This window comes from Rhinopithecus roxellana, chromosome 6 (genome assembly GCF_007565055.1).
Source record: "Rhinopithecus roxellana isolate Shanxi Qingling chromosome 6, ASM756505v1, whole genome shotgun sequence".
Taxonomy (NCBI): Eukaryota; Metazoa; Chordata; class Mammalia; order Primates; family Cercopithecidae; genus Rhinopithecus; species Rhinopithecus roxellana.
The window spans coordinates 82,836,673-82,854,136 of record NC_044554.1 but is presented as its reverse complement, the minus strand read 5'-3'; the positions used below and the strand labels follow the sequence as shown (position 1 = coordinate 82,854,136).

At 51.1% G+C, this 17,464-nt stretch overlaps 1 protein-coding gene across 14 annotated transcripts in view; it reads left to right on the top strand.

Annotated features, from left to right (window-relative positions):
• The window catches only part of TNS3 (tensin 3), a 310,203-nt gene that overhangs the window by 128,704 nt on the left and 164,035 nt on the right, over positions 1 to 17,464 (top strand). For 13 of the 14 annotated variants that reach the window (XM_030932723.1, XM_030932719.1, XM_010374408.2 and 10 more), the window contains 2 exons: positions 14,488 to 14,540; positions 16,878 to 17,049. In XM_030932723.1, the coding sequence (XP_030788583.1) occupies positions 16,900 to 17,049 (150 nt within the window). In that variant the 5' untranslated portion in view covers positions 14,488 to 14,540; positions 16,878 to 16,899. Of the gene's footprint in view, positions 1 to 3,336; positions 3,606 to 14,487; positions 14,541 to 16,877; positions 17,050 to 17,464 lie in introns of those variants that run through there. The other variant, XM_010374406.2, reaches the window with a different exon arrangement.

Genomic DNA, 17,464 nt, shown 5'->3' with positions numbered 1-17,464 from the left:
TGAGCATGTGAGGTGTTCCAGGCACAGTATTAAGCATTTTGCATGCTTGCCTTTCTTGATCTCCCCAGAACTCTGCATTATGTGCTATTTCCACCCCCATTCTCCAGGTGGGGAATCTGAGGCTTCTAGAGGAGGAATATCAGGGCGGATGCTGGTGAATGTTTAACAGAGACTTTCCAGGTAAAAGCTCGGTCATCAGTGTTTGCTGATTTCTTTGGTATAAATACTCCCCCACTGCTGATTTCAACCTCCAACCTGATGTCTGGGAAGTGCAGCCTGGGTTCCTGGAGCCTGCTGGAGCCACTCCTGATGCCACTAACAGATGAGGTCCAGGTCAACAGCTGTCTGCTCTTGGGCCTGACATTTCCACCTATCTCGTTCACTGCCCAGTGTTCCCCTTACATTAATCTTGCTGCTGCTACCACTAAACCTTGTTAAAAACAATTGGGATTGTGTCACTCCCCTATGCAGAAACTTCTGAAGGACACCCTTCATAGTCATGAATTCATCACCTGGCATTTGGGATCCATGAGCCCTGGCTTGAGGCTCTTTCTCATGCATCCTGTGAGCATGGCGTGTGTCACTCCTGGCTGCCCCACCCACCACACACAGTGTGCCTCCATTTGTCTGCCCAGATTCTGTCCCCTGGAGGAATTTGCTTCTTCTACCTCACCTCTGCCACAGGCGTCCACTTCGTATCAGATGCTTTCCAGCCATTGTGGCCTATCCCAAGAGCTGCCCCGATGGATCCACAAAGTGGCTGGGGTTTCTAGAGCTGGAGATGAGCTCTTCTTCTCCCAGGTGCCCATCACTGCCACCTCTGGCACTGCCTTCTCTCTCCTTTGTGGGGTCTTAAATGTGTACTTATCTGGCACCTCCAGGACAGGATTCTCATCCATTCAGTTTTCAGTCCGTCCTGGTCTTTCCCCTCTGTCACACTTGTGTTCTCCCTGCAGTGCCTGAAATGGGCTAGCCCTCCTGCAAATACTTGTTTGCATTCGTGGATATGAAAGGGAAGCAGGGCTGCTCAGAGCCCTCTCTGCTTGTTCTTTCTTGGGTTATCCATGGGAATCTGATTATTGCAGGCTAAGCTCCAGGTTAAGGCTGCTCTGTTAGTGTCAGTGCAATTCATTAGCTCTTCATTCTAAAGCAAAAGCCCTACTGTGCCCTTCTGGGGGCCGGTATGGTCCTGGCCTTAGTTGGGGTGATCCTCTCAGCATTCTCTGGGCAGCCCCTTTGCCCGTCAGAGCGGGCCAGGCTGGGGTGGGTGAATTAGGCCCTTCCCTCAGCCTTGCAAACATTGAGCTATGGTATGGAACCAGCTGGTTGCAGGGCCAGGGACCTATCTCTGTGGCCCATGGTGGCCAGCATCTGTGGGTCTTGCCCCCCTCAGCACCCGTGACATCCCACGTGGACAGGACCAGGTGTCTGTATGCTAGGGGTTTGGTGGGACGGTCTGTGGAATGCCTGTGCTGTGCCCTGAGGGGCTGGTCTCTAGGCTCTCTGCAGGGGGATCTGTGTGAGTTTGTGTGGGACATCTAACAGGACAGAACGCAGCACTGCAGGGCACACTTCAGAGTGAACTCAGCATACATAACCCCTCCCACCTGCCGCAGAGCACTTTCAGACTCCTGAGATGACTGTTAACACGGGCTCATTAACAATGTGTCACCTTCTAGAGAAGGCATTTCCTTCCCAGGCCGCCCTTGCTGACTTGCTCACCTACGGATGGGAGCCTCCTGCCTGGCTCTGCCTGGCTGTCCGCTGCCTGCAGTTGAGGACACTCCCATTGGGGTGCTTTGGGAGAGTTGGCTCTCTAGGGCTTGGCCTGTTTTCTGTCACCATGAAGTAAGGAATAAACAGGTCTGTCCTCAGGGCGCCACACCCTGCCCAGCTGTTGCCCCCCAGAGCAGCCTCTCCCCATGGCCTTTCCTCCATTGTAAAATGCGGGGCATTGGACTGGAAACAAGCATGCAACCTCCTCTCTCCCCGAGGGCTGATGATGAGTGCTGCTGGCTTGGTCTTGGTGCCCTGCGGCATCTTCTTAGCCCCACAGAGATCCTGGGAGGCTGGTGGTATTGTCAACTTGTTTCACAGAGTTGGAAACCAATGCTCAGAGGAGTTAAAGTCCTGTTTAGTGTCTCCGGGTCTGATGACTGTGGCCAGTAAAGGGACAGGTGGTCCTATTTTGACCCCTTGCCATCACTGCTGTGTCGGCCCCTGCCAAATGGTGGGCAGGTGGCAGGAAGCGCAGGCCGCCCTGTGGAGCTGAGCCTGGTCTGAGCAGTACACCGCTGGCTAGTTATAAACTGGGCCCACTACTTTGTGTTCAGCCTGGAAGGAGACACCACGTGGTTTCCAGTGGAACGGGGCCCCCCAGAACACCCTGCCCACTGATACAGTTATGCTGGGGGCCCAGCAAGGCCCTCCCCACCTCACCTCCCTTGGTCCACTTTTCTATGTGAAGAAATATTTTCATTATGAAATAGCTGATATAAAAGAATGTAAGTGCACATAAGGTGTTACAAAAAAGCACACACAAATCTCCCTGTCAGTTAAAGGGACGTGACTGACCATGTAGTCATGAGATCAGTGAGATCAGTTTAAACAGCTGCCTGGGTGAATCTAACAGCTGAGGACACGATGTAGCCCGGGGCTGGCCACCCTTCCTCTCAGCTCTGAGTGCTAAGTGAGGAATTAAACCCACCTCAGGCAGTTCCGGGGGCCTTTGAAGTCCCTGTGTCACTAAGATCTGCCGTGTATCCAGCCTCCATCTCCCGTTTTGTAACTCAGAACCTGTCTGGGGCCTCATTCCCATAACTGAGGTTTCACTGCATACCTTTCCTTCTCTCTGGCCCGGCCACTCTGTCTTTAACCCTGTTTTTGTGTTGTTTCTTGGTTTGGATTTTATTTTAAAAACTTTATTTAATTATGTTGAATTCATTCGATGAGTCGTCTCAAATTCTATTTGGAATGAAGTGGAGCAAAAATGAACTAAGGAAGGAAGTGGTAAAGGAGAGAATGGGGGTGGGGGAGAGGAAGGAAAGAGGGAGGGAGGAAGGTCAATGGGCATCAGGCACCTGTTATCTGGGATACAGAGGTGAGTAACCCACCCTCCCAGCAACTCAAAGTAGGTTTTGTTTTCCCTGGGGGAACTTTTGAGAAGCCACTTTTGTGCCCCCCATGTCTAACTCCTAGAGGCGGTTCTCCTTAGTGGCTGGTTCCCAGGAAGGCACAGCCACACAGCTTCCTGGTCAGAGGGCTTTCCCCGCGAGCGCTGTTGTTCCTGTCCTGCAGGCCCTTGGCAGGCTGGCCCTCAGCCCCAGGCAGACATTGCCCTGTGAGCTCCGTGCCTGCGTGCTCACTGTGGGACCGGGCACACCTGCCTGCTGCTCCTGGCTGTGGTCCTGGGGACTCTCATGCTTACCAGGCTCTCCCACCTGGTGGGCTGTTCCAGCTGCCTCCTATATGCCCAGAGCTGCCGAGACATTACCGTGAAGAGGGGTGTGCTTGACTAAAGCAGGGGAAGGAGCAAAACGTAGGAGGAGCTGTTTCTGGAAGGGAAAAGCAGCCCTGGCTGGTGGCCTCTGCCCAGGCCCAGCAAAGTAAGTTCCCAACTCCCCATGTGCCGCCTCTCAGCCAGGCTGGCACTGGGCACTTTGTCTGTCCCTGGCCGCCCTCCTCTGTGGCCTCCGGTGCTGGCTACTTTGCAGTGAAGGGGCATTTCCAAGTCATTTTCCCCCTCTCACCTCAATGCTGTAGATGTTCGGTGGGACCTTCTGTCCTGAGGAGCGTCCGCCCCACCTGCCCCTTCTTGGGAAATTTATTTGTGAGAAGAGCAAAGGGGAGCTTCTGACTTCTTTGGAAATGCTCACATCTGTGTCCTCCCTGACCATTGCTTACCCTCTCCCTGCTGCCAGTCTTCCTGAGCTGCCTCTTTCCATATGGTTCCAAACCAGCCTGAGCTCCTGGCCAGGGAGGCAGGATCCTCTGACTATTTAGTTACAAATAAATAGAGATATAATCTTAGTCTGTTGTTTCTCATAGTTGAACATGAAGGCAAAATGACAAGATGACTTTATTTTAGTTTCCCAGCCTCCATGGGGTGTATTTTCTCCGATAGTTCCTAATGATTGCTGCTTATGTTCACAAACATTAAGCAGAAAATCAAATTGGGCAATCCTGATAATTGGTTTCTGGCATCCTTGTTCTGGAAGGGAAAAAATGTCTTATTAGCGGTGTGGCTTTGGGAAAACCACCTGCCCTCTCTGAGCCTTGTTTCTCCTACTGTCAGCTGGGCATTGTGGTCACAGCTAGTTTTGTGATCTAAGGGGGATCCCAATAACTTGTGGATAAAGTGCATTTCCAGGGCCTCACACAGGCCTGACACAGAAATAAGATGATGGAATAAGTAGCTAATATTTCCTTGGCACTTATTAGTGGCCAGGCACTGTTCTAAGCCCTATGTATATGTTTCCTTATTTAATCATTACAAGAATGCTGTTTCTGTCTCCCTTTTCTAGATGAGGAAACTGAGTCACACAGAGGGCAAGTAAATTCCCAAGATGAGACGGTTTACTCGAGCAGTGGAGCTGGCTGCCTACCCAGGCATTAGTATTCCAAAGAGTGCGCGCTGAACCCCCAACTCGTATGTGCTGGGTGGTGGAGGAATCAATGAAGGATGAGCAAATAAATGCCTTGAAATTTGCCAACTGAGTGTTGCTCAGGTTGTTGCTTTTCTCCATTTGCCTGGAGAAACAAAAACAGAATGCGCAGTGGTGTCTCACCCCAACCTGTTTAATTGTCTCCACCCCGTACATAGCCCGGCAGCTGTGATCTGTGTCTCTCGTCACCAGGCCCTGTGTAGTCCTGCTTCCTTGCGGATTTGTCCATGGCTTTTGTTTCTTTTGATTTATTTATTTGAGACAGAGTCTCACTCTGTTGCCCAGGCTGGAGTGCAGTGGCACCATTTGAGCTCACTGCAATCTCCACCTCTCGGGTTGGAGCGATTTTCCTGCCTCAGCCTCCCGAGTAACTGGGACTACAGGTGCGCACCACCATGCCTGGCTAATTTTTTCTATTTTTAGTAGAGACAGGGTTTCCCCATGTTGGTCAGGTTGGTCTCAAACTCCTGGCCTCAAGTGATCCACCTGCCGCCACCTCCCAAAGTGCTGGGATTACAGACGTGAGCCACTGCGCCTGGCTTTTTGTTTCTTTTTACAGAGCTGTTTACAGTGCTAGTTTTCAGGGCTGATCAGTCTGCTAGGAGCAGTGCACAGGTCCTGGGGACACCCAGGGGAGCTGATATTCTCACTGCAGGCTTAGGTCTTGCTGGGATTCCTAACATGACATCCATAAAAGGGCTTCTTTTTCTTTTTTCTTTTTTTAGACAAAGTCTCAGGCTGGAGTGCAGTGGCACGATCTCAGCTCACTGCAACCTCCGCCTCCCGGGTTCAAACAGTCCTCCTGCCTCAGTCTCCCAAGTAGCTGGGATTATAGGCATCTGCCACGACACCCGGCTAATTTTTGTATTTTTGGTAGAGACGGGGTTTCACCATGTTAGCCAGGCTCGTCTTGAACTCCTGACCTCGTGATCCCCTGCCTTGGCCTCCCAAAATGCTGGGATTACAGGTATGAGCCACCATGCCCTGCCAAGGGCTTCTTTTCTTTCGTCTTCACCAAAAGCCAGTGAGGACAAGGGGAAGCAGGGAGCGGGGTGCCATGTTTAATCTAACCTGGCTCAAGGATCCTGGCACTGCCCTGCCCCCATATTGGCCCCGGTTAAGCATGAGCAAGGGTCAGTGCTAGTCACTGCTTCTTTGGCCAGCCTGGACTGTAGCTAGAGGCCTGGCAGAGAGTGGAGACGTGCTTTCTGCCAGTGGTCAGAGCCCCCCTGGGAAGAGGGATGGTCACCTCTGCTCCAGGGTCTTGGTCTTAGGGAGGCAGAGATGCTAAGGGGACGGCTTCTTAAAGGGTAGTCTTGGAGAATTACATGAGAAAGCACTTAAAGAATGTGTATTACCATTTTCAGTACTTGAGTAGGCACAGGATACTGAGTTCAGCTCAGTAGGTGAGAAAAATCCATAGTTTATAGACATGTGTATCTAACCCACTCTGTTAGCCTTTACCAAGCTCTCAAGCTGATACTTAACCACTTTGCTATTCTGTGGGCACTGCCTTTCTAAATAGGCCCCATTTATTCCATGTTATAGCCTTGGGAAGGAGCAGATGTCACTGCTTTTCATCCTACTCTTCTTTTAGATAAGCCTGTTAAAGTCGATGGGTACATTTATTTTTGTTAATCCAAAACTAAAGCTAACTAGCTGTCTGTTACTAAAATCTAACAACAGCATCCTCATGCCTCTTCAGATGGCCAGATGACTCCGTAGCCACTTTGGGGTTAGTGGTTCATTTCTTCCTTTCTTCATTCTGCAGACTGCTGTGCTGGGGGCTGCTGTGTGCAGGGTGCGGCCCGAGAGCCTAGAGATAGCTCTGGGAGCTGGACTGCCAGCGTTTCTGCTGGATCCACATGGGAGGGGGCTGTAGAGCTCAGACAAGAATTCACAGTTAGTTGTTTTCTTGCGGCTGTGGTCAGCACAGTGAAGTAGACCAGGGCTGGGCGTGGTGGCTCACACCTGTAATCCCAACACTTTGGGAGGCTGAGGCGGGCGGATCACCTGAGGTCAGGAGTTCAAGACCAGCCTGGCCAACATGATGAAACCCTCTCTCTACTAAAAATAGCTGGGTGTGGTGGCTGGCGCCTGTAATCCCAGCTACTAGAGGCTGAGGCAGGAGAATCACTTGAACCCGGGAGGTGGAGGTTGCAGTGAGCCAAGATCACCCCACTGCACTCCAGCCTGGGCAACAGAGTGAGACCCTGTCTCAAAATAAAAAAAAAAAAGGAGACCAAAGTGGAAAGGAACATACTAATGGCATCCCGACTCAGGTCGGGTAGGGAGATCAGATTCTGCTTTGCTGGGAAGTTGCCATCTGAGCCAAGTGCTTGAGAAATCACAGGAGTTAACCAGGTAAAACTGGGATACATGAATGAGGAGCATTCTAATCTGTGTGTGGTAGGTGCAGAGACCCTGGGGCAAGAGGAAGCAGAGCGGGTAAGGTAGGGACAGGGAGTGAGGGAGGCACACGAGGAGGCAGGGACTGGCTCACCCAGGGCTCTGAGGAGCAGGCTGAGCATCTGCCTTTCACCCCATGGCAATGGGACGTCAGTGAAGGATGCTCCATTTGAAATGCCGCACTAGCATTAATTGCACGATATAGTCTTGGTTTGCTGCAGCTGAGCTTCACTCTTCAGACTGCCTTCCACCTGCAGGATACGCATCCATGCCAGGCACACAGTATTGAATGTTGAGCATTGACCTCCCTGGGCAATGGAGATTCTGTACAGTTTAACTGGACGCGTCGGCAACATACAGTGCAAGGCTCAGGGACAGTCTGCAGTGAGCAAGGCAGGCTTGTTAGTCTTAGGCAGGCGTTGGACATTTTTGTCTTTATTCTATGAACAGCCTCACAAGGGAGACAGTATTGTCCCCTTCCACAAATGGGCCCAATGAGGCTCATGAGTGCCCTAGCCCAAGATTCTGAAGCTGGCAGGTGGTGGGACTCACACCCAGGTCTGCCTGATGCCAGATTTCATTACTATACTGTGAGGTTTTGGACACTTTTTTTTTTTTTTTTGAGATGGAGTCTCGCTCTGTTGCCCAGGCTGGAGTGCAGTGGTGTGATCTCGGCTCACTGCAAGCTCCGCCTCCTGGGTTCACGCCATTCTCCTGCCTCAGCCTCCCGAGTAGCTGGGACTACAGGCAACTGCCACCGCACCAGGCTAATTTTTTTGTGTTTTTAGTAGAGACGGGGTTTCACCATGGTATCAATCTCCTGACCTCTTGATCCACCCACCTCGGCCTCCCAAAGTGCTGGGATTACAGGCGTGAGCCACCGCGCCCGATCCAGGTTTTGGAAACTTTTGATTTGTTCAAACAAGCCATCAAAGGACATAGGTTAAAAAAAGAACCAAATTCTGGCTGGGCACGGTGGCTCACGGCTGTGATCCCAGCATTGGATGCCGAGGTGGGCGGATCGCCTGGGGTCAGGAGTTTGAGAGCAGCCTGGCCAACATGGTGAAATCCCGTCTCTACTAAAAATACAAAAATTAGCCAAGTGTGATGGTGGGCACTTACAATCCTAGCTACTTGGGAGACTGAAGCAGGAGAATCGCTTGAACCCAGGAGGCGGAGGTTGCAGTGAGCTGAAATCGTGCCACTCCACTCCAGCCTGGGTGGCAGAGTGAGACTCTGTTTCAAAAAAAAAAAAAAAAAGAGAATCAAATTCCCACCTAGAGCTGGGCTCTTGTCTAGATTACAAGCTTGTCTAGAAATTAACTGGCCTGTCAGATGGGGGGTCCCAGATCCTCACCTGTGGAGAGAAGAACATCAAACCAGCTAGGATCCCACCCCACCTAAGGAGGATCCCATGTCTCCCTGGGACGTCATGGACTTCCAGGAAGTTTTGTTGCAGAGGGAATGGGGCCTGTGTCCTTCACTCTTCCCTCTTCTCTGTGCTCCCCCTCTGCATGCCCCACATGGGTGAGTGCAGAGGAGGCTGCTGGCTGTTCTGGTGGGTGTGCTTTCTCCTGCCCAGGTGGTGGCCGTAGTGTTGATGTGGCAGCCAATGGAGCAGCTCTAGGGATGGCTACTCTGGAAATGTGCTTTGGCATTGACCTTGGGGAATCTCCAGTGACCCTTTCAGTCCCAGTGGTCCATGGCCTCCCCTCCTTCTGCCAGAGCCCTGGCCTCCTGCTGTCCTCTCTGCCTTCGTTAGGTGGATGTGCTTGGCTTTTCCTTGGGTCTTCTCCCAGATGTGCAGAAAGACTCTTTGAAGCTCAGGTTTTCCTTCTGATCAGGCCTGCCCTCCTGAGCAAGAAGCCGCAGGTCATAGTGGAAAGCATGGTTCTCATAGAGGTACTAGAGCGAGCATCACCACATGTTCTAGAGCTGTCCACTGGTCTTGGCAAATGGCACGTGGCGGGGTGGGGCGCTGTGGGATGGGATGAGGCTTTAGGGTGGGGTCTTTAGGGTGAAGCCTAGGGTGTGCTAGGATAACGCACTGTAGGATGGAGCCCTGCAGGAGGGCACAGAGGGACTGAGAGCTGTAGGGTCACTGTGGGACCATGTGCCATAGGGCCACTGTGAAAAGCAGGTTTGCCCTAGTGTGCCATGCGTGGATTGCTAACTCTAAGGTGAGGTCAGGACATGAGTGCACCGTCCTAGAAAGAGGAGGAAGATGAGGCCAAGGCGAGTGGAGGACCTTTCCCAAGGCTGCAGGTGCCAAACTGTGGACCCTGAATTTGGACCCAAAGTGCCTGATGTGGAGCCTATGTGCTTTGCCATAAGGCTAGGCTACTTTCTCCCAAAAGAGGTGTTTTTGCCTTCCTTCTGCTTAGTCTGCTCTCACCCACTGCATGTGACACACTAGGAAGTGCTCTGTCCTGGGCAACAGAGCAAGACTCCATCTCCAAACAAGCAAACAAACATATTTGGTACCAGAGTGACCCTCCAGGCAGTGCATCTAATTCTTTATTGGAGGAATGCCTTGCCTTACTTTTCACTCACTGACTCAGGGAGTCCAGGGCTGAGATGGTCTCCAAGTGTTTGATCCACAGCTGTCATTTTACCAGAAGAGAAAGGGAGGTTCGTGACCTCATTGAGCCCACGGGGGCAGTTTGTCATGTGGCCAGGATGAGCTCCAGGACCTGTAGAAGGCAACGCCTTCTAAAGAGCTGTGTGGCTGGGCACAGAAGCACACGCCTGTGATCCCAGCACTCTGTGAGACCGAGGCCAGTGGATTGCTTGAGCGTCAGACCAGCCTGGACAACATGGTGAGACCTCCAGCTCTACAAAAATAAAAATAAAAATTAGCCGTATTTGGTGGCACATGCATGTAGTCCCAGCTACTTGGGAGGATGAGGTGGGAGGATCATCTGAGCCTGAGAGGTCACTGAGAGGCTGCAGTCATCTGTGATCACGCCACTGCACTCCAACCTGGGCGACAGTGAGAGCTTGACTCAAAAAAAAAAAAAAAAAAAAAAAGCAGCCTGGAACAGGGCAGTCTTTGCAGGCTTACCTTTTGTAGGTTTAACCTTAACCACAGATTCTACCTGGGCCTCCCTTTTCCCTTTCTCTTATTTGGGTGTTGAAGGCTGTGATAAGTGCATGCCAACAGGGGCACAGGTGAGGGAGGCATGGGCTGGGCAGAGGCTGGGTGGGAGGCTTTGCTGCCTGGGTTTTTTCACCCTGGAAAACAAGAGAACAAAAGAAGCAACTTGTGTTTCTATCTCATGGGAACTCTAATCACGAAGGGTTTAGATTCGATCGCCATTGGCGATGGGTCCACAGGGAAAGCACAGGAAGGCTTCTGAGGACGTGGGCGGGCAGTTCTCTTTTCAAAACACCTAGAGAGAGTGAGTGTGCAACACAGATTGGCAGGACTGGTGCCTACAAGTAGAGAGAGTTTTCTAAACCTCGTATGAGGTTAGGATTTCCGGTTCCTCAAGAGCCAGGTTTAATAAACCTAGAGCAAGTTAGCTTCTCAGTCATCCTTCAGTCATGAAATGCATTATGGTGCACACGCAGGGTTTAGATTTGTGCAACCCGAGTGTAGGTATATTCTTTACTTTCAGATAAAGACTCGTAGGGACATCGTATCCCTGAGTCTCCTGTTGACAAGCACAATATTTCGGAATCTCTTGGCAGCAGTTCCAGTTCAGTATGGGGCTTGGTTCTCATTTTAGTCCAAGCCAAGGCAGCTGAGGGGGTTCTAGCCCAGTGTGTCAGGGGGACCTGTCATAGGCATGTCCTCTGCTTAGTTCCAGATTTAACCCCTGCATGATTCAGGGGGATTTTAGTGCACATCAGATCTCAGACGCTGACTTGGAAGTGATGGAAGGGCCATAGCTTCTCTCTCCTTTTTGGCACAGGGCAAGAACAGCTCCCCCAAGCAAGAGTCTTTTATCCTCATTGACGTTCATGTGATTCAGGGGCAGTCTATGCAGGAGAAGGCGTGGACCACCCGAAAGCCAGGAGATGGAAGAAGTGCACACTTTTGGCGTCAGAAGGTGCTACTGCAGCTTAACTGTGGGATTCCAACACATCTGCCCACCAAATCCTCGTTTCCTCATCACCATCCCTATGTTACCAACCTATAACGTTTAACATGGGGATGGTGATACCTACTTACTGGGGTTTCTGCTGGGCTCCATGCAATGCTTTTCAGGGTTGTGCTATGGAAGCTGCTAAGCACCACATACCTTGGAGGTGGCCAGGCCTGGCTTTGCACATCTGGACTGGAGGCATGAGGGGGACAGATGCGGGTCTGGGGCTGGGGATGTGAGTGGGTGTTGAGCTCTCTATGTTCTTGGAGGGTGGCCCTGAGATATGCTGGGTCTCGCTTTGATCTTAAGTGGATGTAGACTTACATAGTAAATTGGGTATGTTGGGGGCGGGCTGAGTTCCTCCTTCCTGCCCCACTTCCCAATGCAGAGGTTAAGGAAGGAGTGTCTCTGGGTGATGCTGGGGCCTTTTACAGGAACCCTGTGTTTCCGAACACTTGATGTAAGCAACTTTGTGCAATTCAACACTTTCTGACTTTTCACCATCTCAGGTGCTGGGGCCTCCCTGTGGTGACAGCACAGATTACAGTTTCCTCCATTGGCCTTGACCTTAGAAATTATGTAACTATTGATTTAAAAGGGTTTTTTTTTGGTTTGTTTTTTTGGCAGTGGTTGCAATTTGTATGGTTTCGGGGTTTGAACATTGGAGTTACTGTATCAAGGCGTATAATGCTGAATTGGATTCAGAGATGATTGGATTGAGAAGATCCTGTGGCTCTGTCCGACCTGCCCTTCTCACTCTGCAGCTGAGAAAATGGGCCCTGGGTTCCGTCAGGGACGGCAGAGTCCTCATGCCTTCCGGGACCCCTGTCTCCTTCCCTCCTGCTGTCAGGGCCCCACCTGAGGGACGGTGACACTCCTACCCCATCACGTTGGTGCCAGCAGTGAGCAGTTACATATTTGTGTGGTTGTCATCTTGGAATGATGTGCAATATGAGAGTTAAATAGTTTTGCCAATGAGTTATCATAATGCTGTTTATATGTTAAGTTGCCTGCTAGTGTTTCATGGTAAAATGAATGACATAGGGTCTGAAGTGGCAGCCCACTTGTAGGAACTGGGCCAGTGTACTCTAGCATGGCATTGCGATGGGAGTCAAGATGTGGGACACATATAGTCAGATCCTGGTGGGTTCATGTAAAACCCAGGACCATGGTCGGTCAAACTCCTTGCTGTTCTCCCGTGAGATGTTGGCTTATTAAATACTTTTTTGAAGTAGATGGAACCCTGGTTAAGCTGAGTTTCCCCATGATGGGATTGGTTCTATTAGGATTGCATCTGTGCTGCTTGAATTTGTGTCTTACATGTACAGATTGTATGAATTAACCTAAACGGGTTTTTGATGTATCATTTCCTTACCTTTTCGGAGACTTCATTTTAGTGCATTCAGTTTGCCTCTGGGATTGTATTCTAAATACTTTTGTTTGTTGTTTATTTGTTTGGGCCAGGGTCTTGCTCTGTTGCCTAGGCTGGAGTGTGGTGGCACGATCTTGGCTCCCTGCAACCTCCACCTCCCGGGTTCAAGTGACTCCTGTGCCTCAGCCTCCCAAGTAGCTAGGACTTGCAGATGCGTGCCACCACGTTGGCTAATTTTTATATTTTTAGTAGAGATGTGGTTTCATCATGTTGACCAGGGTGGTCTTGAACTCCTGGCCTCAAGTGATCCGCCCGCCATGGCCTCCGAAAGTGCTGGGATTACAGGTGTAAGCCATTGTGCCTGGCCTTATTCTAAGTACTTTTTATACACACTGATAAGTTGTCCTCTGAAATCTTGCATCCATTTATATTTCACCAAAACTTTAAAAAATGTTTTCAAAATTTTTATTTTTGCTGCTCTACTAGGCAAAAGAATAGTCTCCGGTTTTGTAGCTGTCTAGTCTGAGCTATGAAAGGCTTTAGGTTAGGGCTTTGAGAAGATCATAGGAACATGTTTGGAGCCTCCTGCAGCTTTGTAGGCACAGGGGATGAGCAGGCGGTGCAGCTCAGAAGTCAGGGGTGGGTGGGGTCTGGAGACCACGGGACTTCACTTGACCAGGTCTGTCCAGCATGGGCGGTGGCCATCCAGTGCCCGGCTGGGTTCCGAGCCATTGACAGAATTCCCTCAGTGAATCCCTGGACAGCTCTGTGAGAGTGGCACTGTCTGTTACTATTCTCACTTCAAAAGGCAGGAAACAAATAAGCGGAGTGGCCAAGGGGCTTGCCCAGGAAAAACAAAGAGGAGGTGGACCCAGGGCCGAGCTCGCCGGTACCTTGGTGTAGAACTAAAAAGCACGCCCCTAGATCCTGCCCCTGTTTTGGGAGGCTGAGATGATGATCTCTGTGATTTTGGGATTGGCGCTAGGCTTTGCACTGGTATGATTTCAGGAAAACATCTGTATTGTTGGTCTCCGAAATATCCATAGAATTTGTTTTCTGTTCATTTCTTGCCAAAGGAGTCCAGGTGAGCTGCACCTGCCTGAGTGGGATCCCAGGTGTAATTGGGGGTGTTGATGCCTCTGATGGTGGTGTCTGTGGGCCCACGTTGATCGGGGAGCAGGAGGAGTGCCGGAGGGTCTGTGTCCCCCCAACTCGGGGGTCTCTGGGCTCCTGTGTGCCGCATTACCTGGTTGGGGCAGAAAGAACCTTCGAGGGAGCCCTGTAGAGGGTGTCTTGGTTTCCCCACCCACCTCTGCCATCTGACGAGATCGCTTCCCTCTTTGAGCCCCAATTTCCTCACTTCTGAAATATTGGAGAGCCTTCTTACTCAGACAGTTGCTGGGCATTTTTCCCGAAATCGTAAATCTCTGTCATCGTAGTATATAATAACGCTTACACACAAGGAAGGGTTATGGAACTATAAAGTAATTATAACCCGAGTCTTTTATCCCTGTTGAATAGGCTCTTTAAAAAAGAGTATGACTGAGAATTCCTGAAAGTCACTCATTAATTGATTCTTTCAAGTAAATAATAGCAGCCATGATAGTCATGGCGCTGGTGTCATCAGGCACCTCCCGTATTGGAGGGCAGGGCACTGTTTGCAGGCTGAGAGATGCCTTACCTTGCCTTGACTGGAGGGTGGCCTCGCTGGCTTCTGTGGAAGCCCATCCTGATGCTGGTTAGTGGCATTGCGTCTACACCGTGTTGTGTGCTGCAGCTCACCATGGTGTAGACCCTTCCGAGGTGATAAGGTGGGCCAGTAGTTACGATTGACTTGCTGTTGATGATTAAACTGTGGGACAGCTGTCATTGTTCCCTCTCAGTGGTGTCTGTGCCATGTAGACTGGCGAGAAAGGAAACTTCAAAATGATCCTTGTTTTGTTATTTGCAGGCTCCAGGGAGTTCCACGCTGTCCAGTTCTCTGTGCTGTGATAAACCTCTGGGGTGAGTGTCTGTGTGGCTCATGCATTCCTGTGTCTCTGGCCATAGATCAGCTCTCCACAGAGGACACTTGGGCATGGCATCATTTTATTCTGTAGAAATCATAATTTCTGTTTTGGTTGTAAGCATTGCCAATCAAAGGTGATACAGGCCAGGCTTTCTATTCATTTTCTAAATGCTATGTCAGGGTCAGAAGCCCAGCTGGTAGAAACACCTGTGGTTGTCTTTGAATAAATAATTGCACTGCTGAGGCCTAATTGTGGAAGTGTCACTTTTGGGGGAGATTCCAGGATGTGCTGGCAAGAGCCTCTTTAGAGCAGATGATGGGGGCCCTGAGCCAGCATCTTCTGGAGGGGCACTCACTGTGGATCCTCGTGACCGCAGGAGGCGCTTTATTTCTGTTCTAACAGTGTTCAAAAACATTTGAATTGAAATTAAATCCATGTCTGATAAATAAGGTGGAGAAAACAAAATCCTTGGGAATTGTTTGGATGCTGGTTTGAACAAATCAACCTTAAAAAATAAATGTACGGGCCGGGGCGGGGGTGGCTCACGCTCGTAATCCCAGCACTTTGGGAGGCTGAGGCGGGCAGACCACAAGGTCAGGAGATTGAGACCATCCTGGCCAATGTAGTGAAACCCCGTCTACTGAAAATACAAAAATTAGCTTGGTGTGGTGGTGTGCCCCTGTAATTCCAGCTACTCGGGAGGCTGAGGCAGGAGAATTGCTTTAACCCAGGAGGCAGAGATTGCAGTAAGCTGAGATTGTGTCACTGCACTCCAGCCTGGCGACAGAGCGAGACTCTGTCTTGAAAAAAATAAAAATAAATGTATGGTATTGGGTGTTTGATGGTATTATTTCTTTTTGAGGTGTGATAATGGCATTGTTCAAAAAGTGCCCTTATCTGTTAGAAATCAATACTGTGAGATTTATAAATGAAATTACATAATATCTGGGATTGCTTTAAAGCAATCAAAGTAGTGGAGGAGATTGCTGGGGGTATTGATGGACAAAGGTTAGCTGTGTGTTGGTGATTTTGAAGTTAGGTGATGGGTACATGGAGGTTTGCAAAACCATCTTATATGGTTTTGAATTTTTCCAAAATTTTAAAAAAGAGAGAAACACATAGGAGTAGTAAAAATGAAAACCCCAGAGCTGGTGCCAGCGCTTTGGGGGGACTCAAGCACACGTCCTGTGCGCCCGTGCCTCTGGCTTCACCTCATGTGGGCACTGATTGGGTTCAACCCTGTCCCCTCTCCCTGGATCCTTTTTCACCTCCTCCTGGATACCACCCTCAGCCCTAATGTTAGGAGCCCTCCCGGGCAGGGGCTCAGGTCTCCCTGGGGCCCACAGGGCTGGTGGAGAAGCTCTGGTCTGTGGGAGGCCTTTGTCTCCAGTCACATTGGGTGCCTGGCTCCCACACTGCCAGTCCTGCCCAAGTCCTCAGCCTGCTGGCCATGACATGACCATTTCTGCCCTTTTCCCTCTTCCCTCCTCCACAGTCTTCATCTCACACTTGAGGGTCTGCCCTGGCCACTTGGGCACCTGGTTCGGTGGCCAGCCTCACGTTCTACCCTGCATCCACCTGGTCTGTGGTTAGCTGGGTGGGGTCCCAGCGGGGCCACATGGAGCTCTTAGCTGTCTGATAGGAGTCTGCTGAGCTGCTGCTCAGTAGATGAAAGGCCGCTTTGATTACGTAGCTGCTGAATTCCTCCCCAGCTCGTCCCTTCTCCACATGAGGTCTTGCCTCCTTCTTGGGCCTGCAGGGTCCCCCACGACCATAGCTGGCCACCTCACCAGCCTCATCCTTGGCCGCACCTGCCCCAGGATACTGCATACAGACACGAGGAGCTGCTTGCTGATGTTTGGCTTCTGCTTGCACCATCCCTGCTTCCTCCTGGCCCCCTCCCGGTGCTCCCTCGTGCTGACCTTGACACCTCGGAGTGGGGTTGAGGCTCCCTCTCCAGGAGTCCCGCCTGGGACTCTGTTCCTGCTCCCAGTGAAACCACAAAAAGTCCTTCCCGCCTTCGTGCTTTTGCATCTGAGCCCATGTATCACTGCTCTGAGTTGCTTTCTCTCTGTGCATTCCCCGCCTGCAGCTTGCAGTACCCAGTTATGCCCTGCTAGGAAAATTCGATCTTGTGCCCCTCCCCACACCACCCACTGTTATGGGAACACAGCGCAGAGGCTGTGCACACTGTAAATTCCCGTAGCCAGCCGCCCAGGCGCTGGTGTGAACACCCGGGGGATGAGTGTCCGTCGTCCTCACCTTTTTCCTGGAGGATGAATGTCTGTCACCTCCTTACCCTGTTTCTGACCTGCCCACTACTGTCTCACAGGCCTGTCATCCTGAGCCCCATCATGGAGGGGGGCCATGGGCTGGACCTCACCTACATCACGGAGCGCATCATCGCCGTGTCCTTCCCTGCTGGCTGCTCCGAGGAGTCCTACCTGCACAACCTTCAGGAGGTCACACGCATGCTCAAGTCCAAGCATGGGGACAACTACCTGGTGAGTGGTGGGCGGCTCCAGGAGCCTTTGGGCAGGCTCTGCAGCAGGCACTGTGTGGGGACGGGCACCCACAGAACACTGGTTTACACATGAGGGAGAAGCTCAAGGGCCTGGGCTTACACAGCAGTTCATGGCCTCGTCCTCTGTCTCTCTGCTGCCGCGCCTGGGGAGGAGCCTTATGTGTCTCTGTAGGTAGCTTTCAGGGACACACGACTGCTGAACGCAGGGATGGCTGTTGCCTTGTCCCGCACTCATCAGTCAGGCTGGCTCCTCAATGCCTTGGGACATTTCCCTGGCCAGCCACCCCTGCACTCCCATGCTGCATCCCTGGTATCAAAAGACAAACTTGTGACTCTCCTCCTGAGCCAGAAATTAGGAAGACAAATTGGGTGGGCGCCCAAGAAACCAGGGGCTG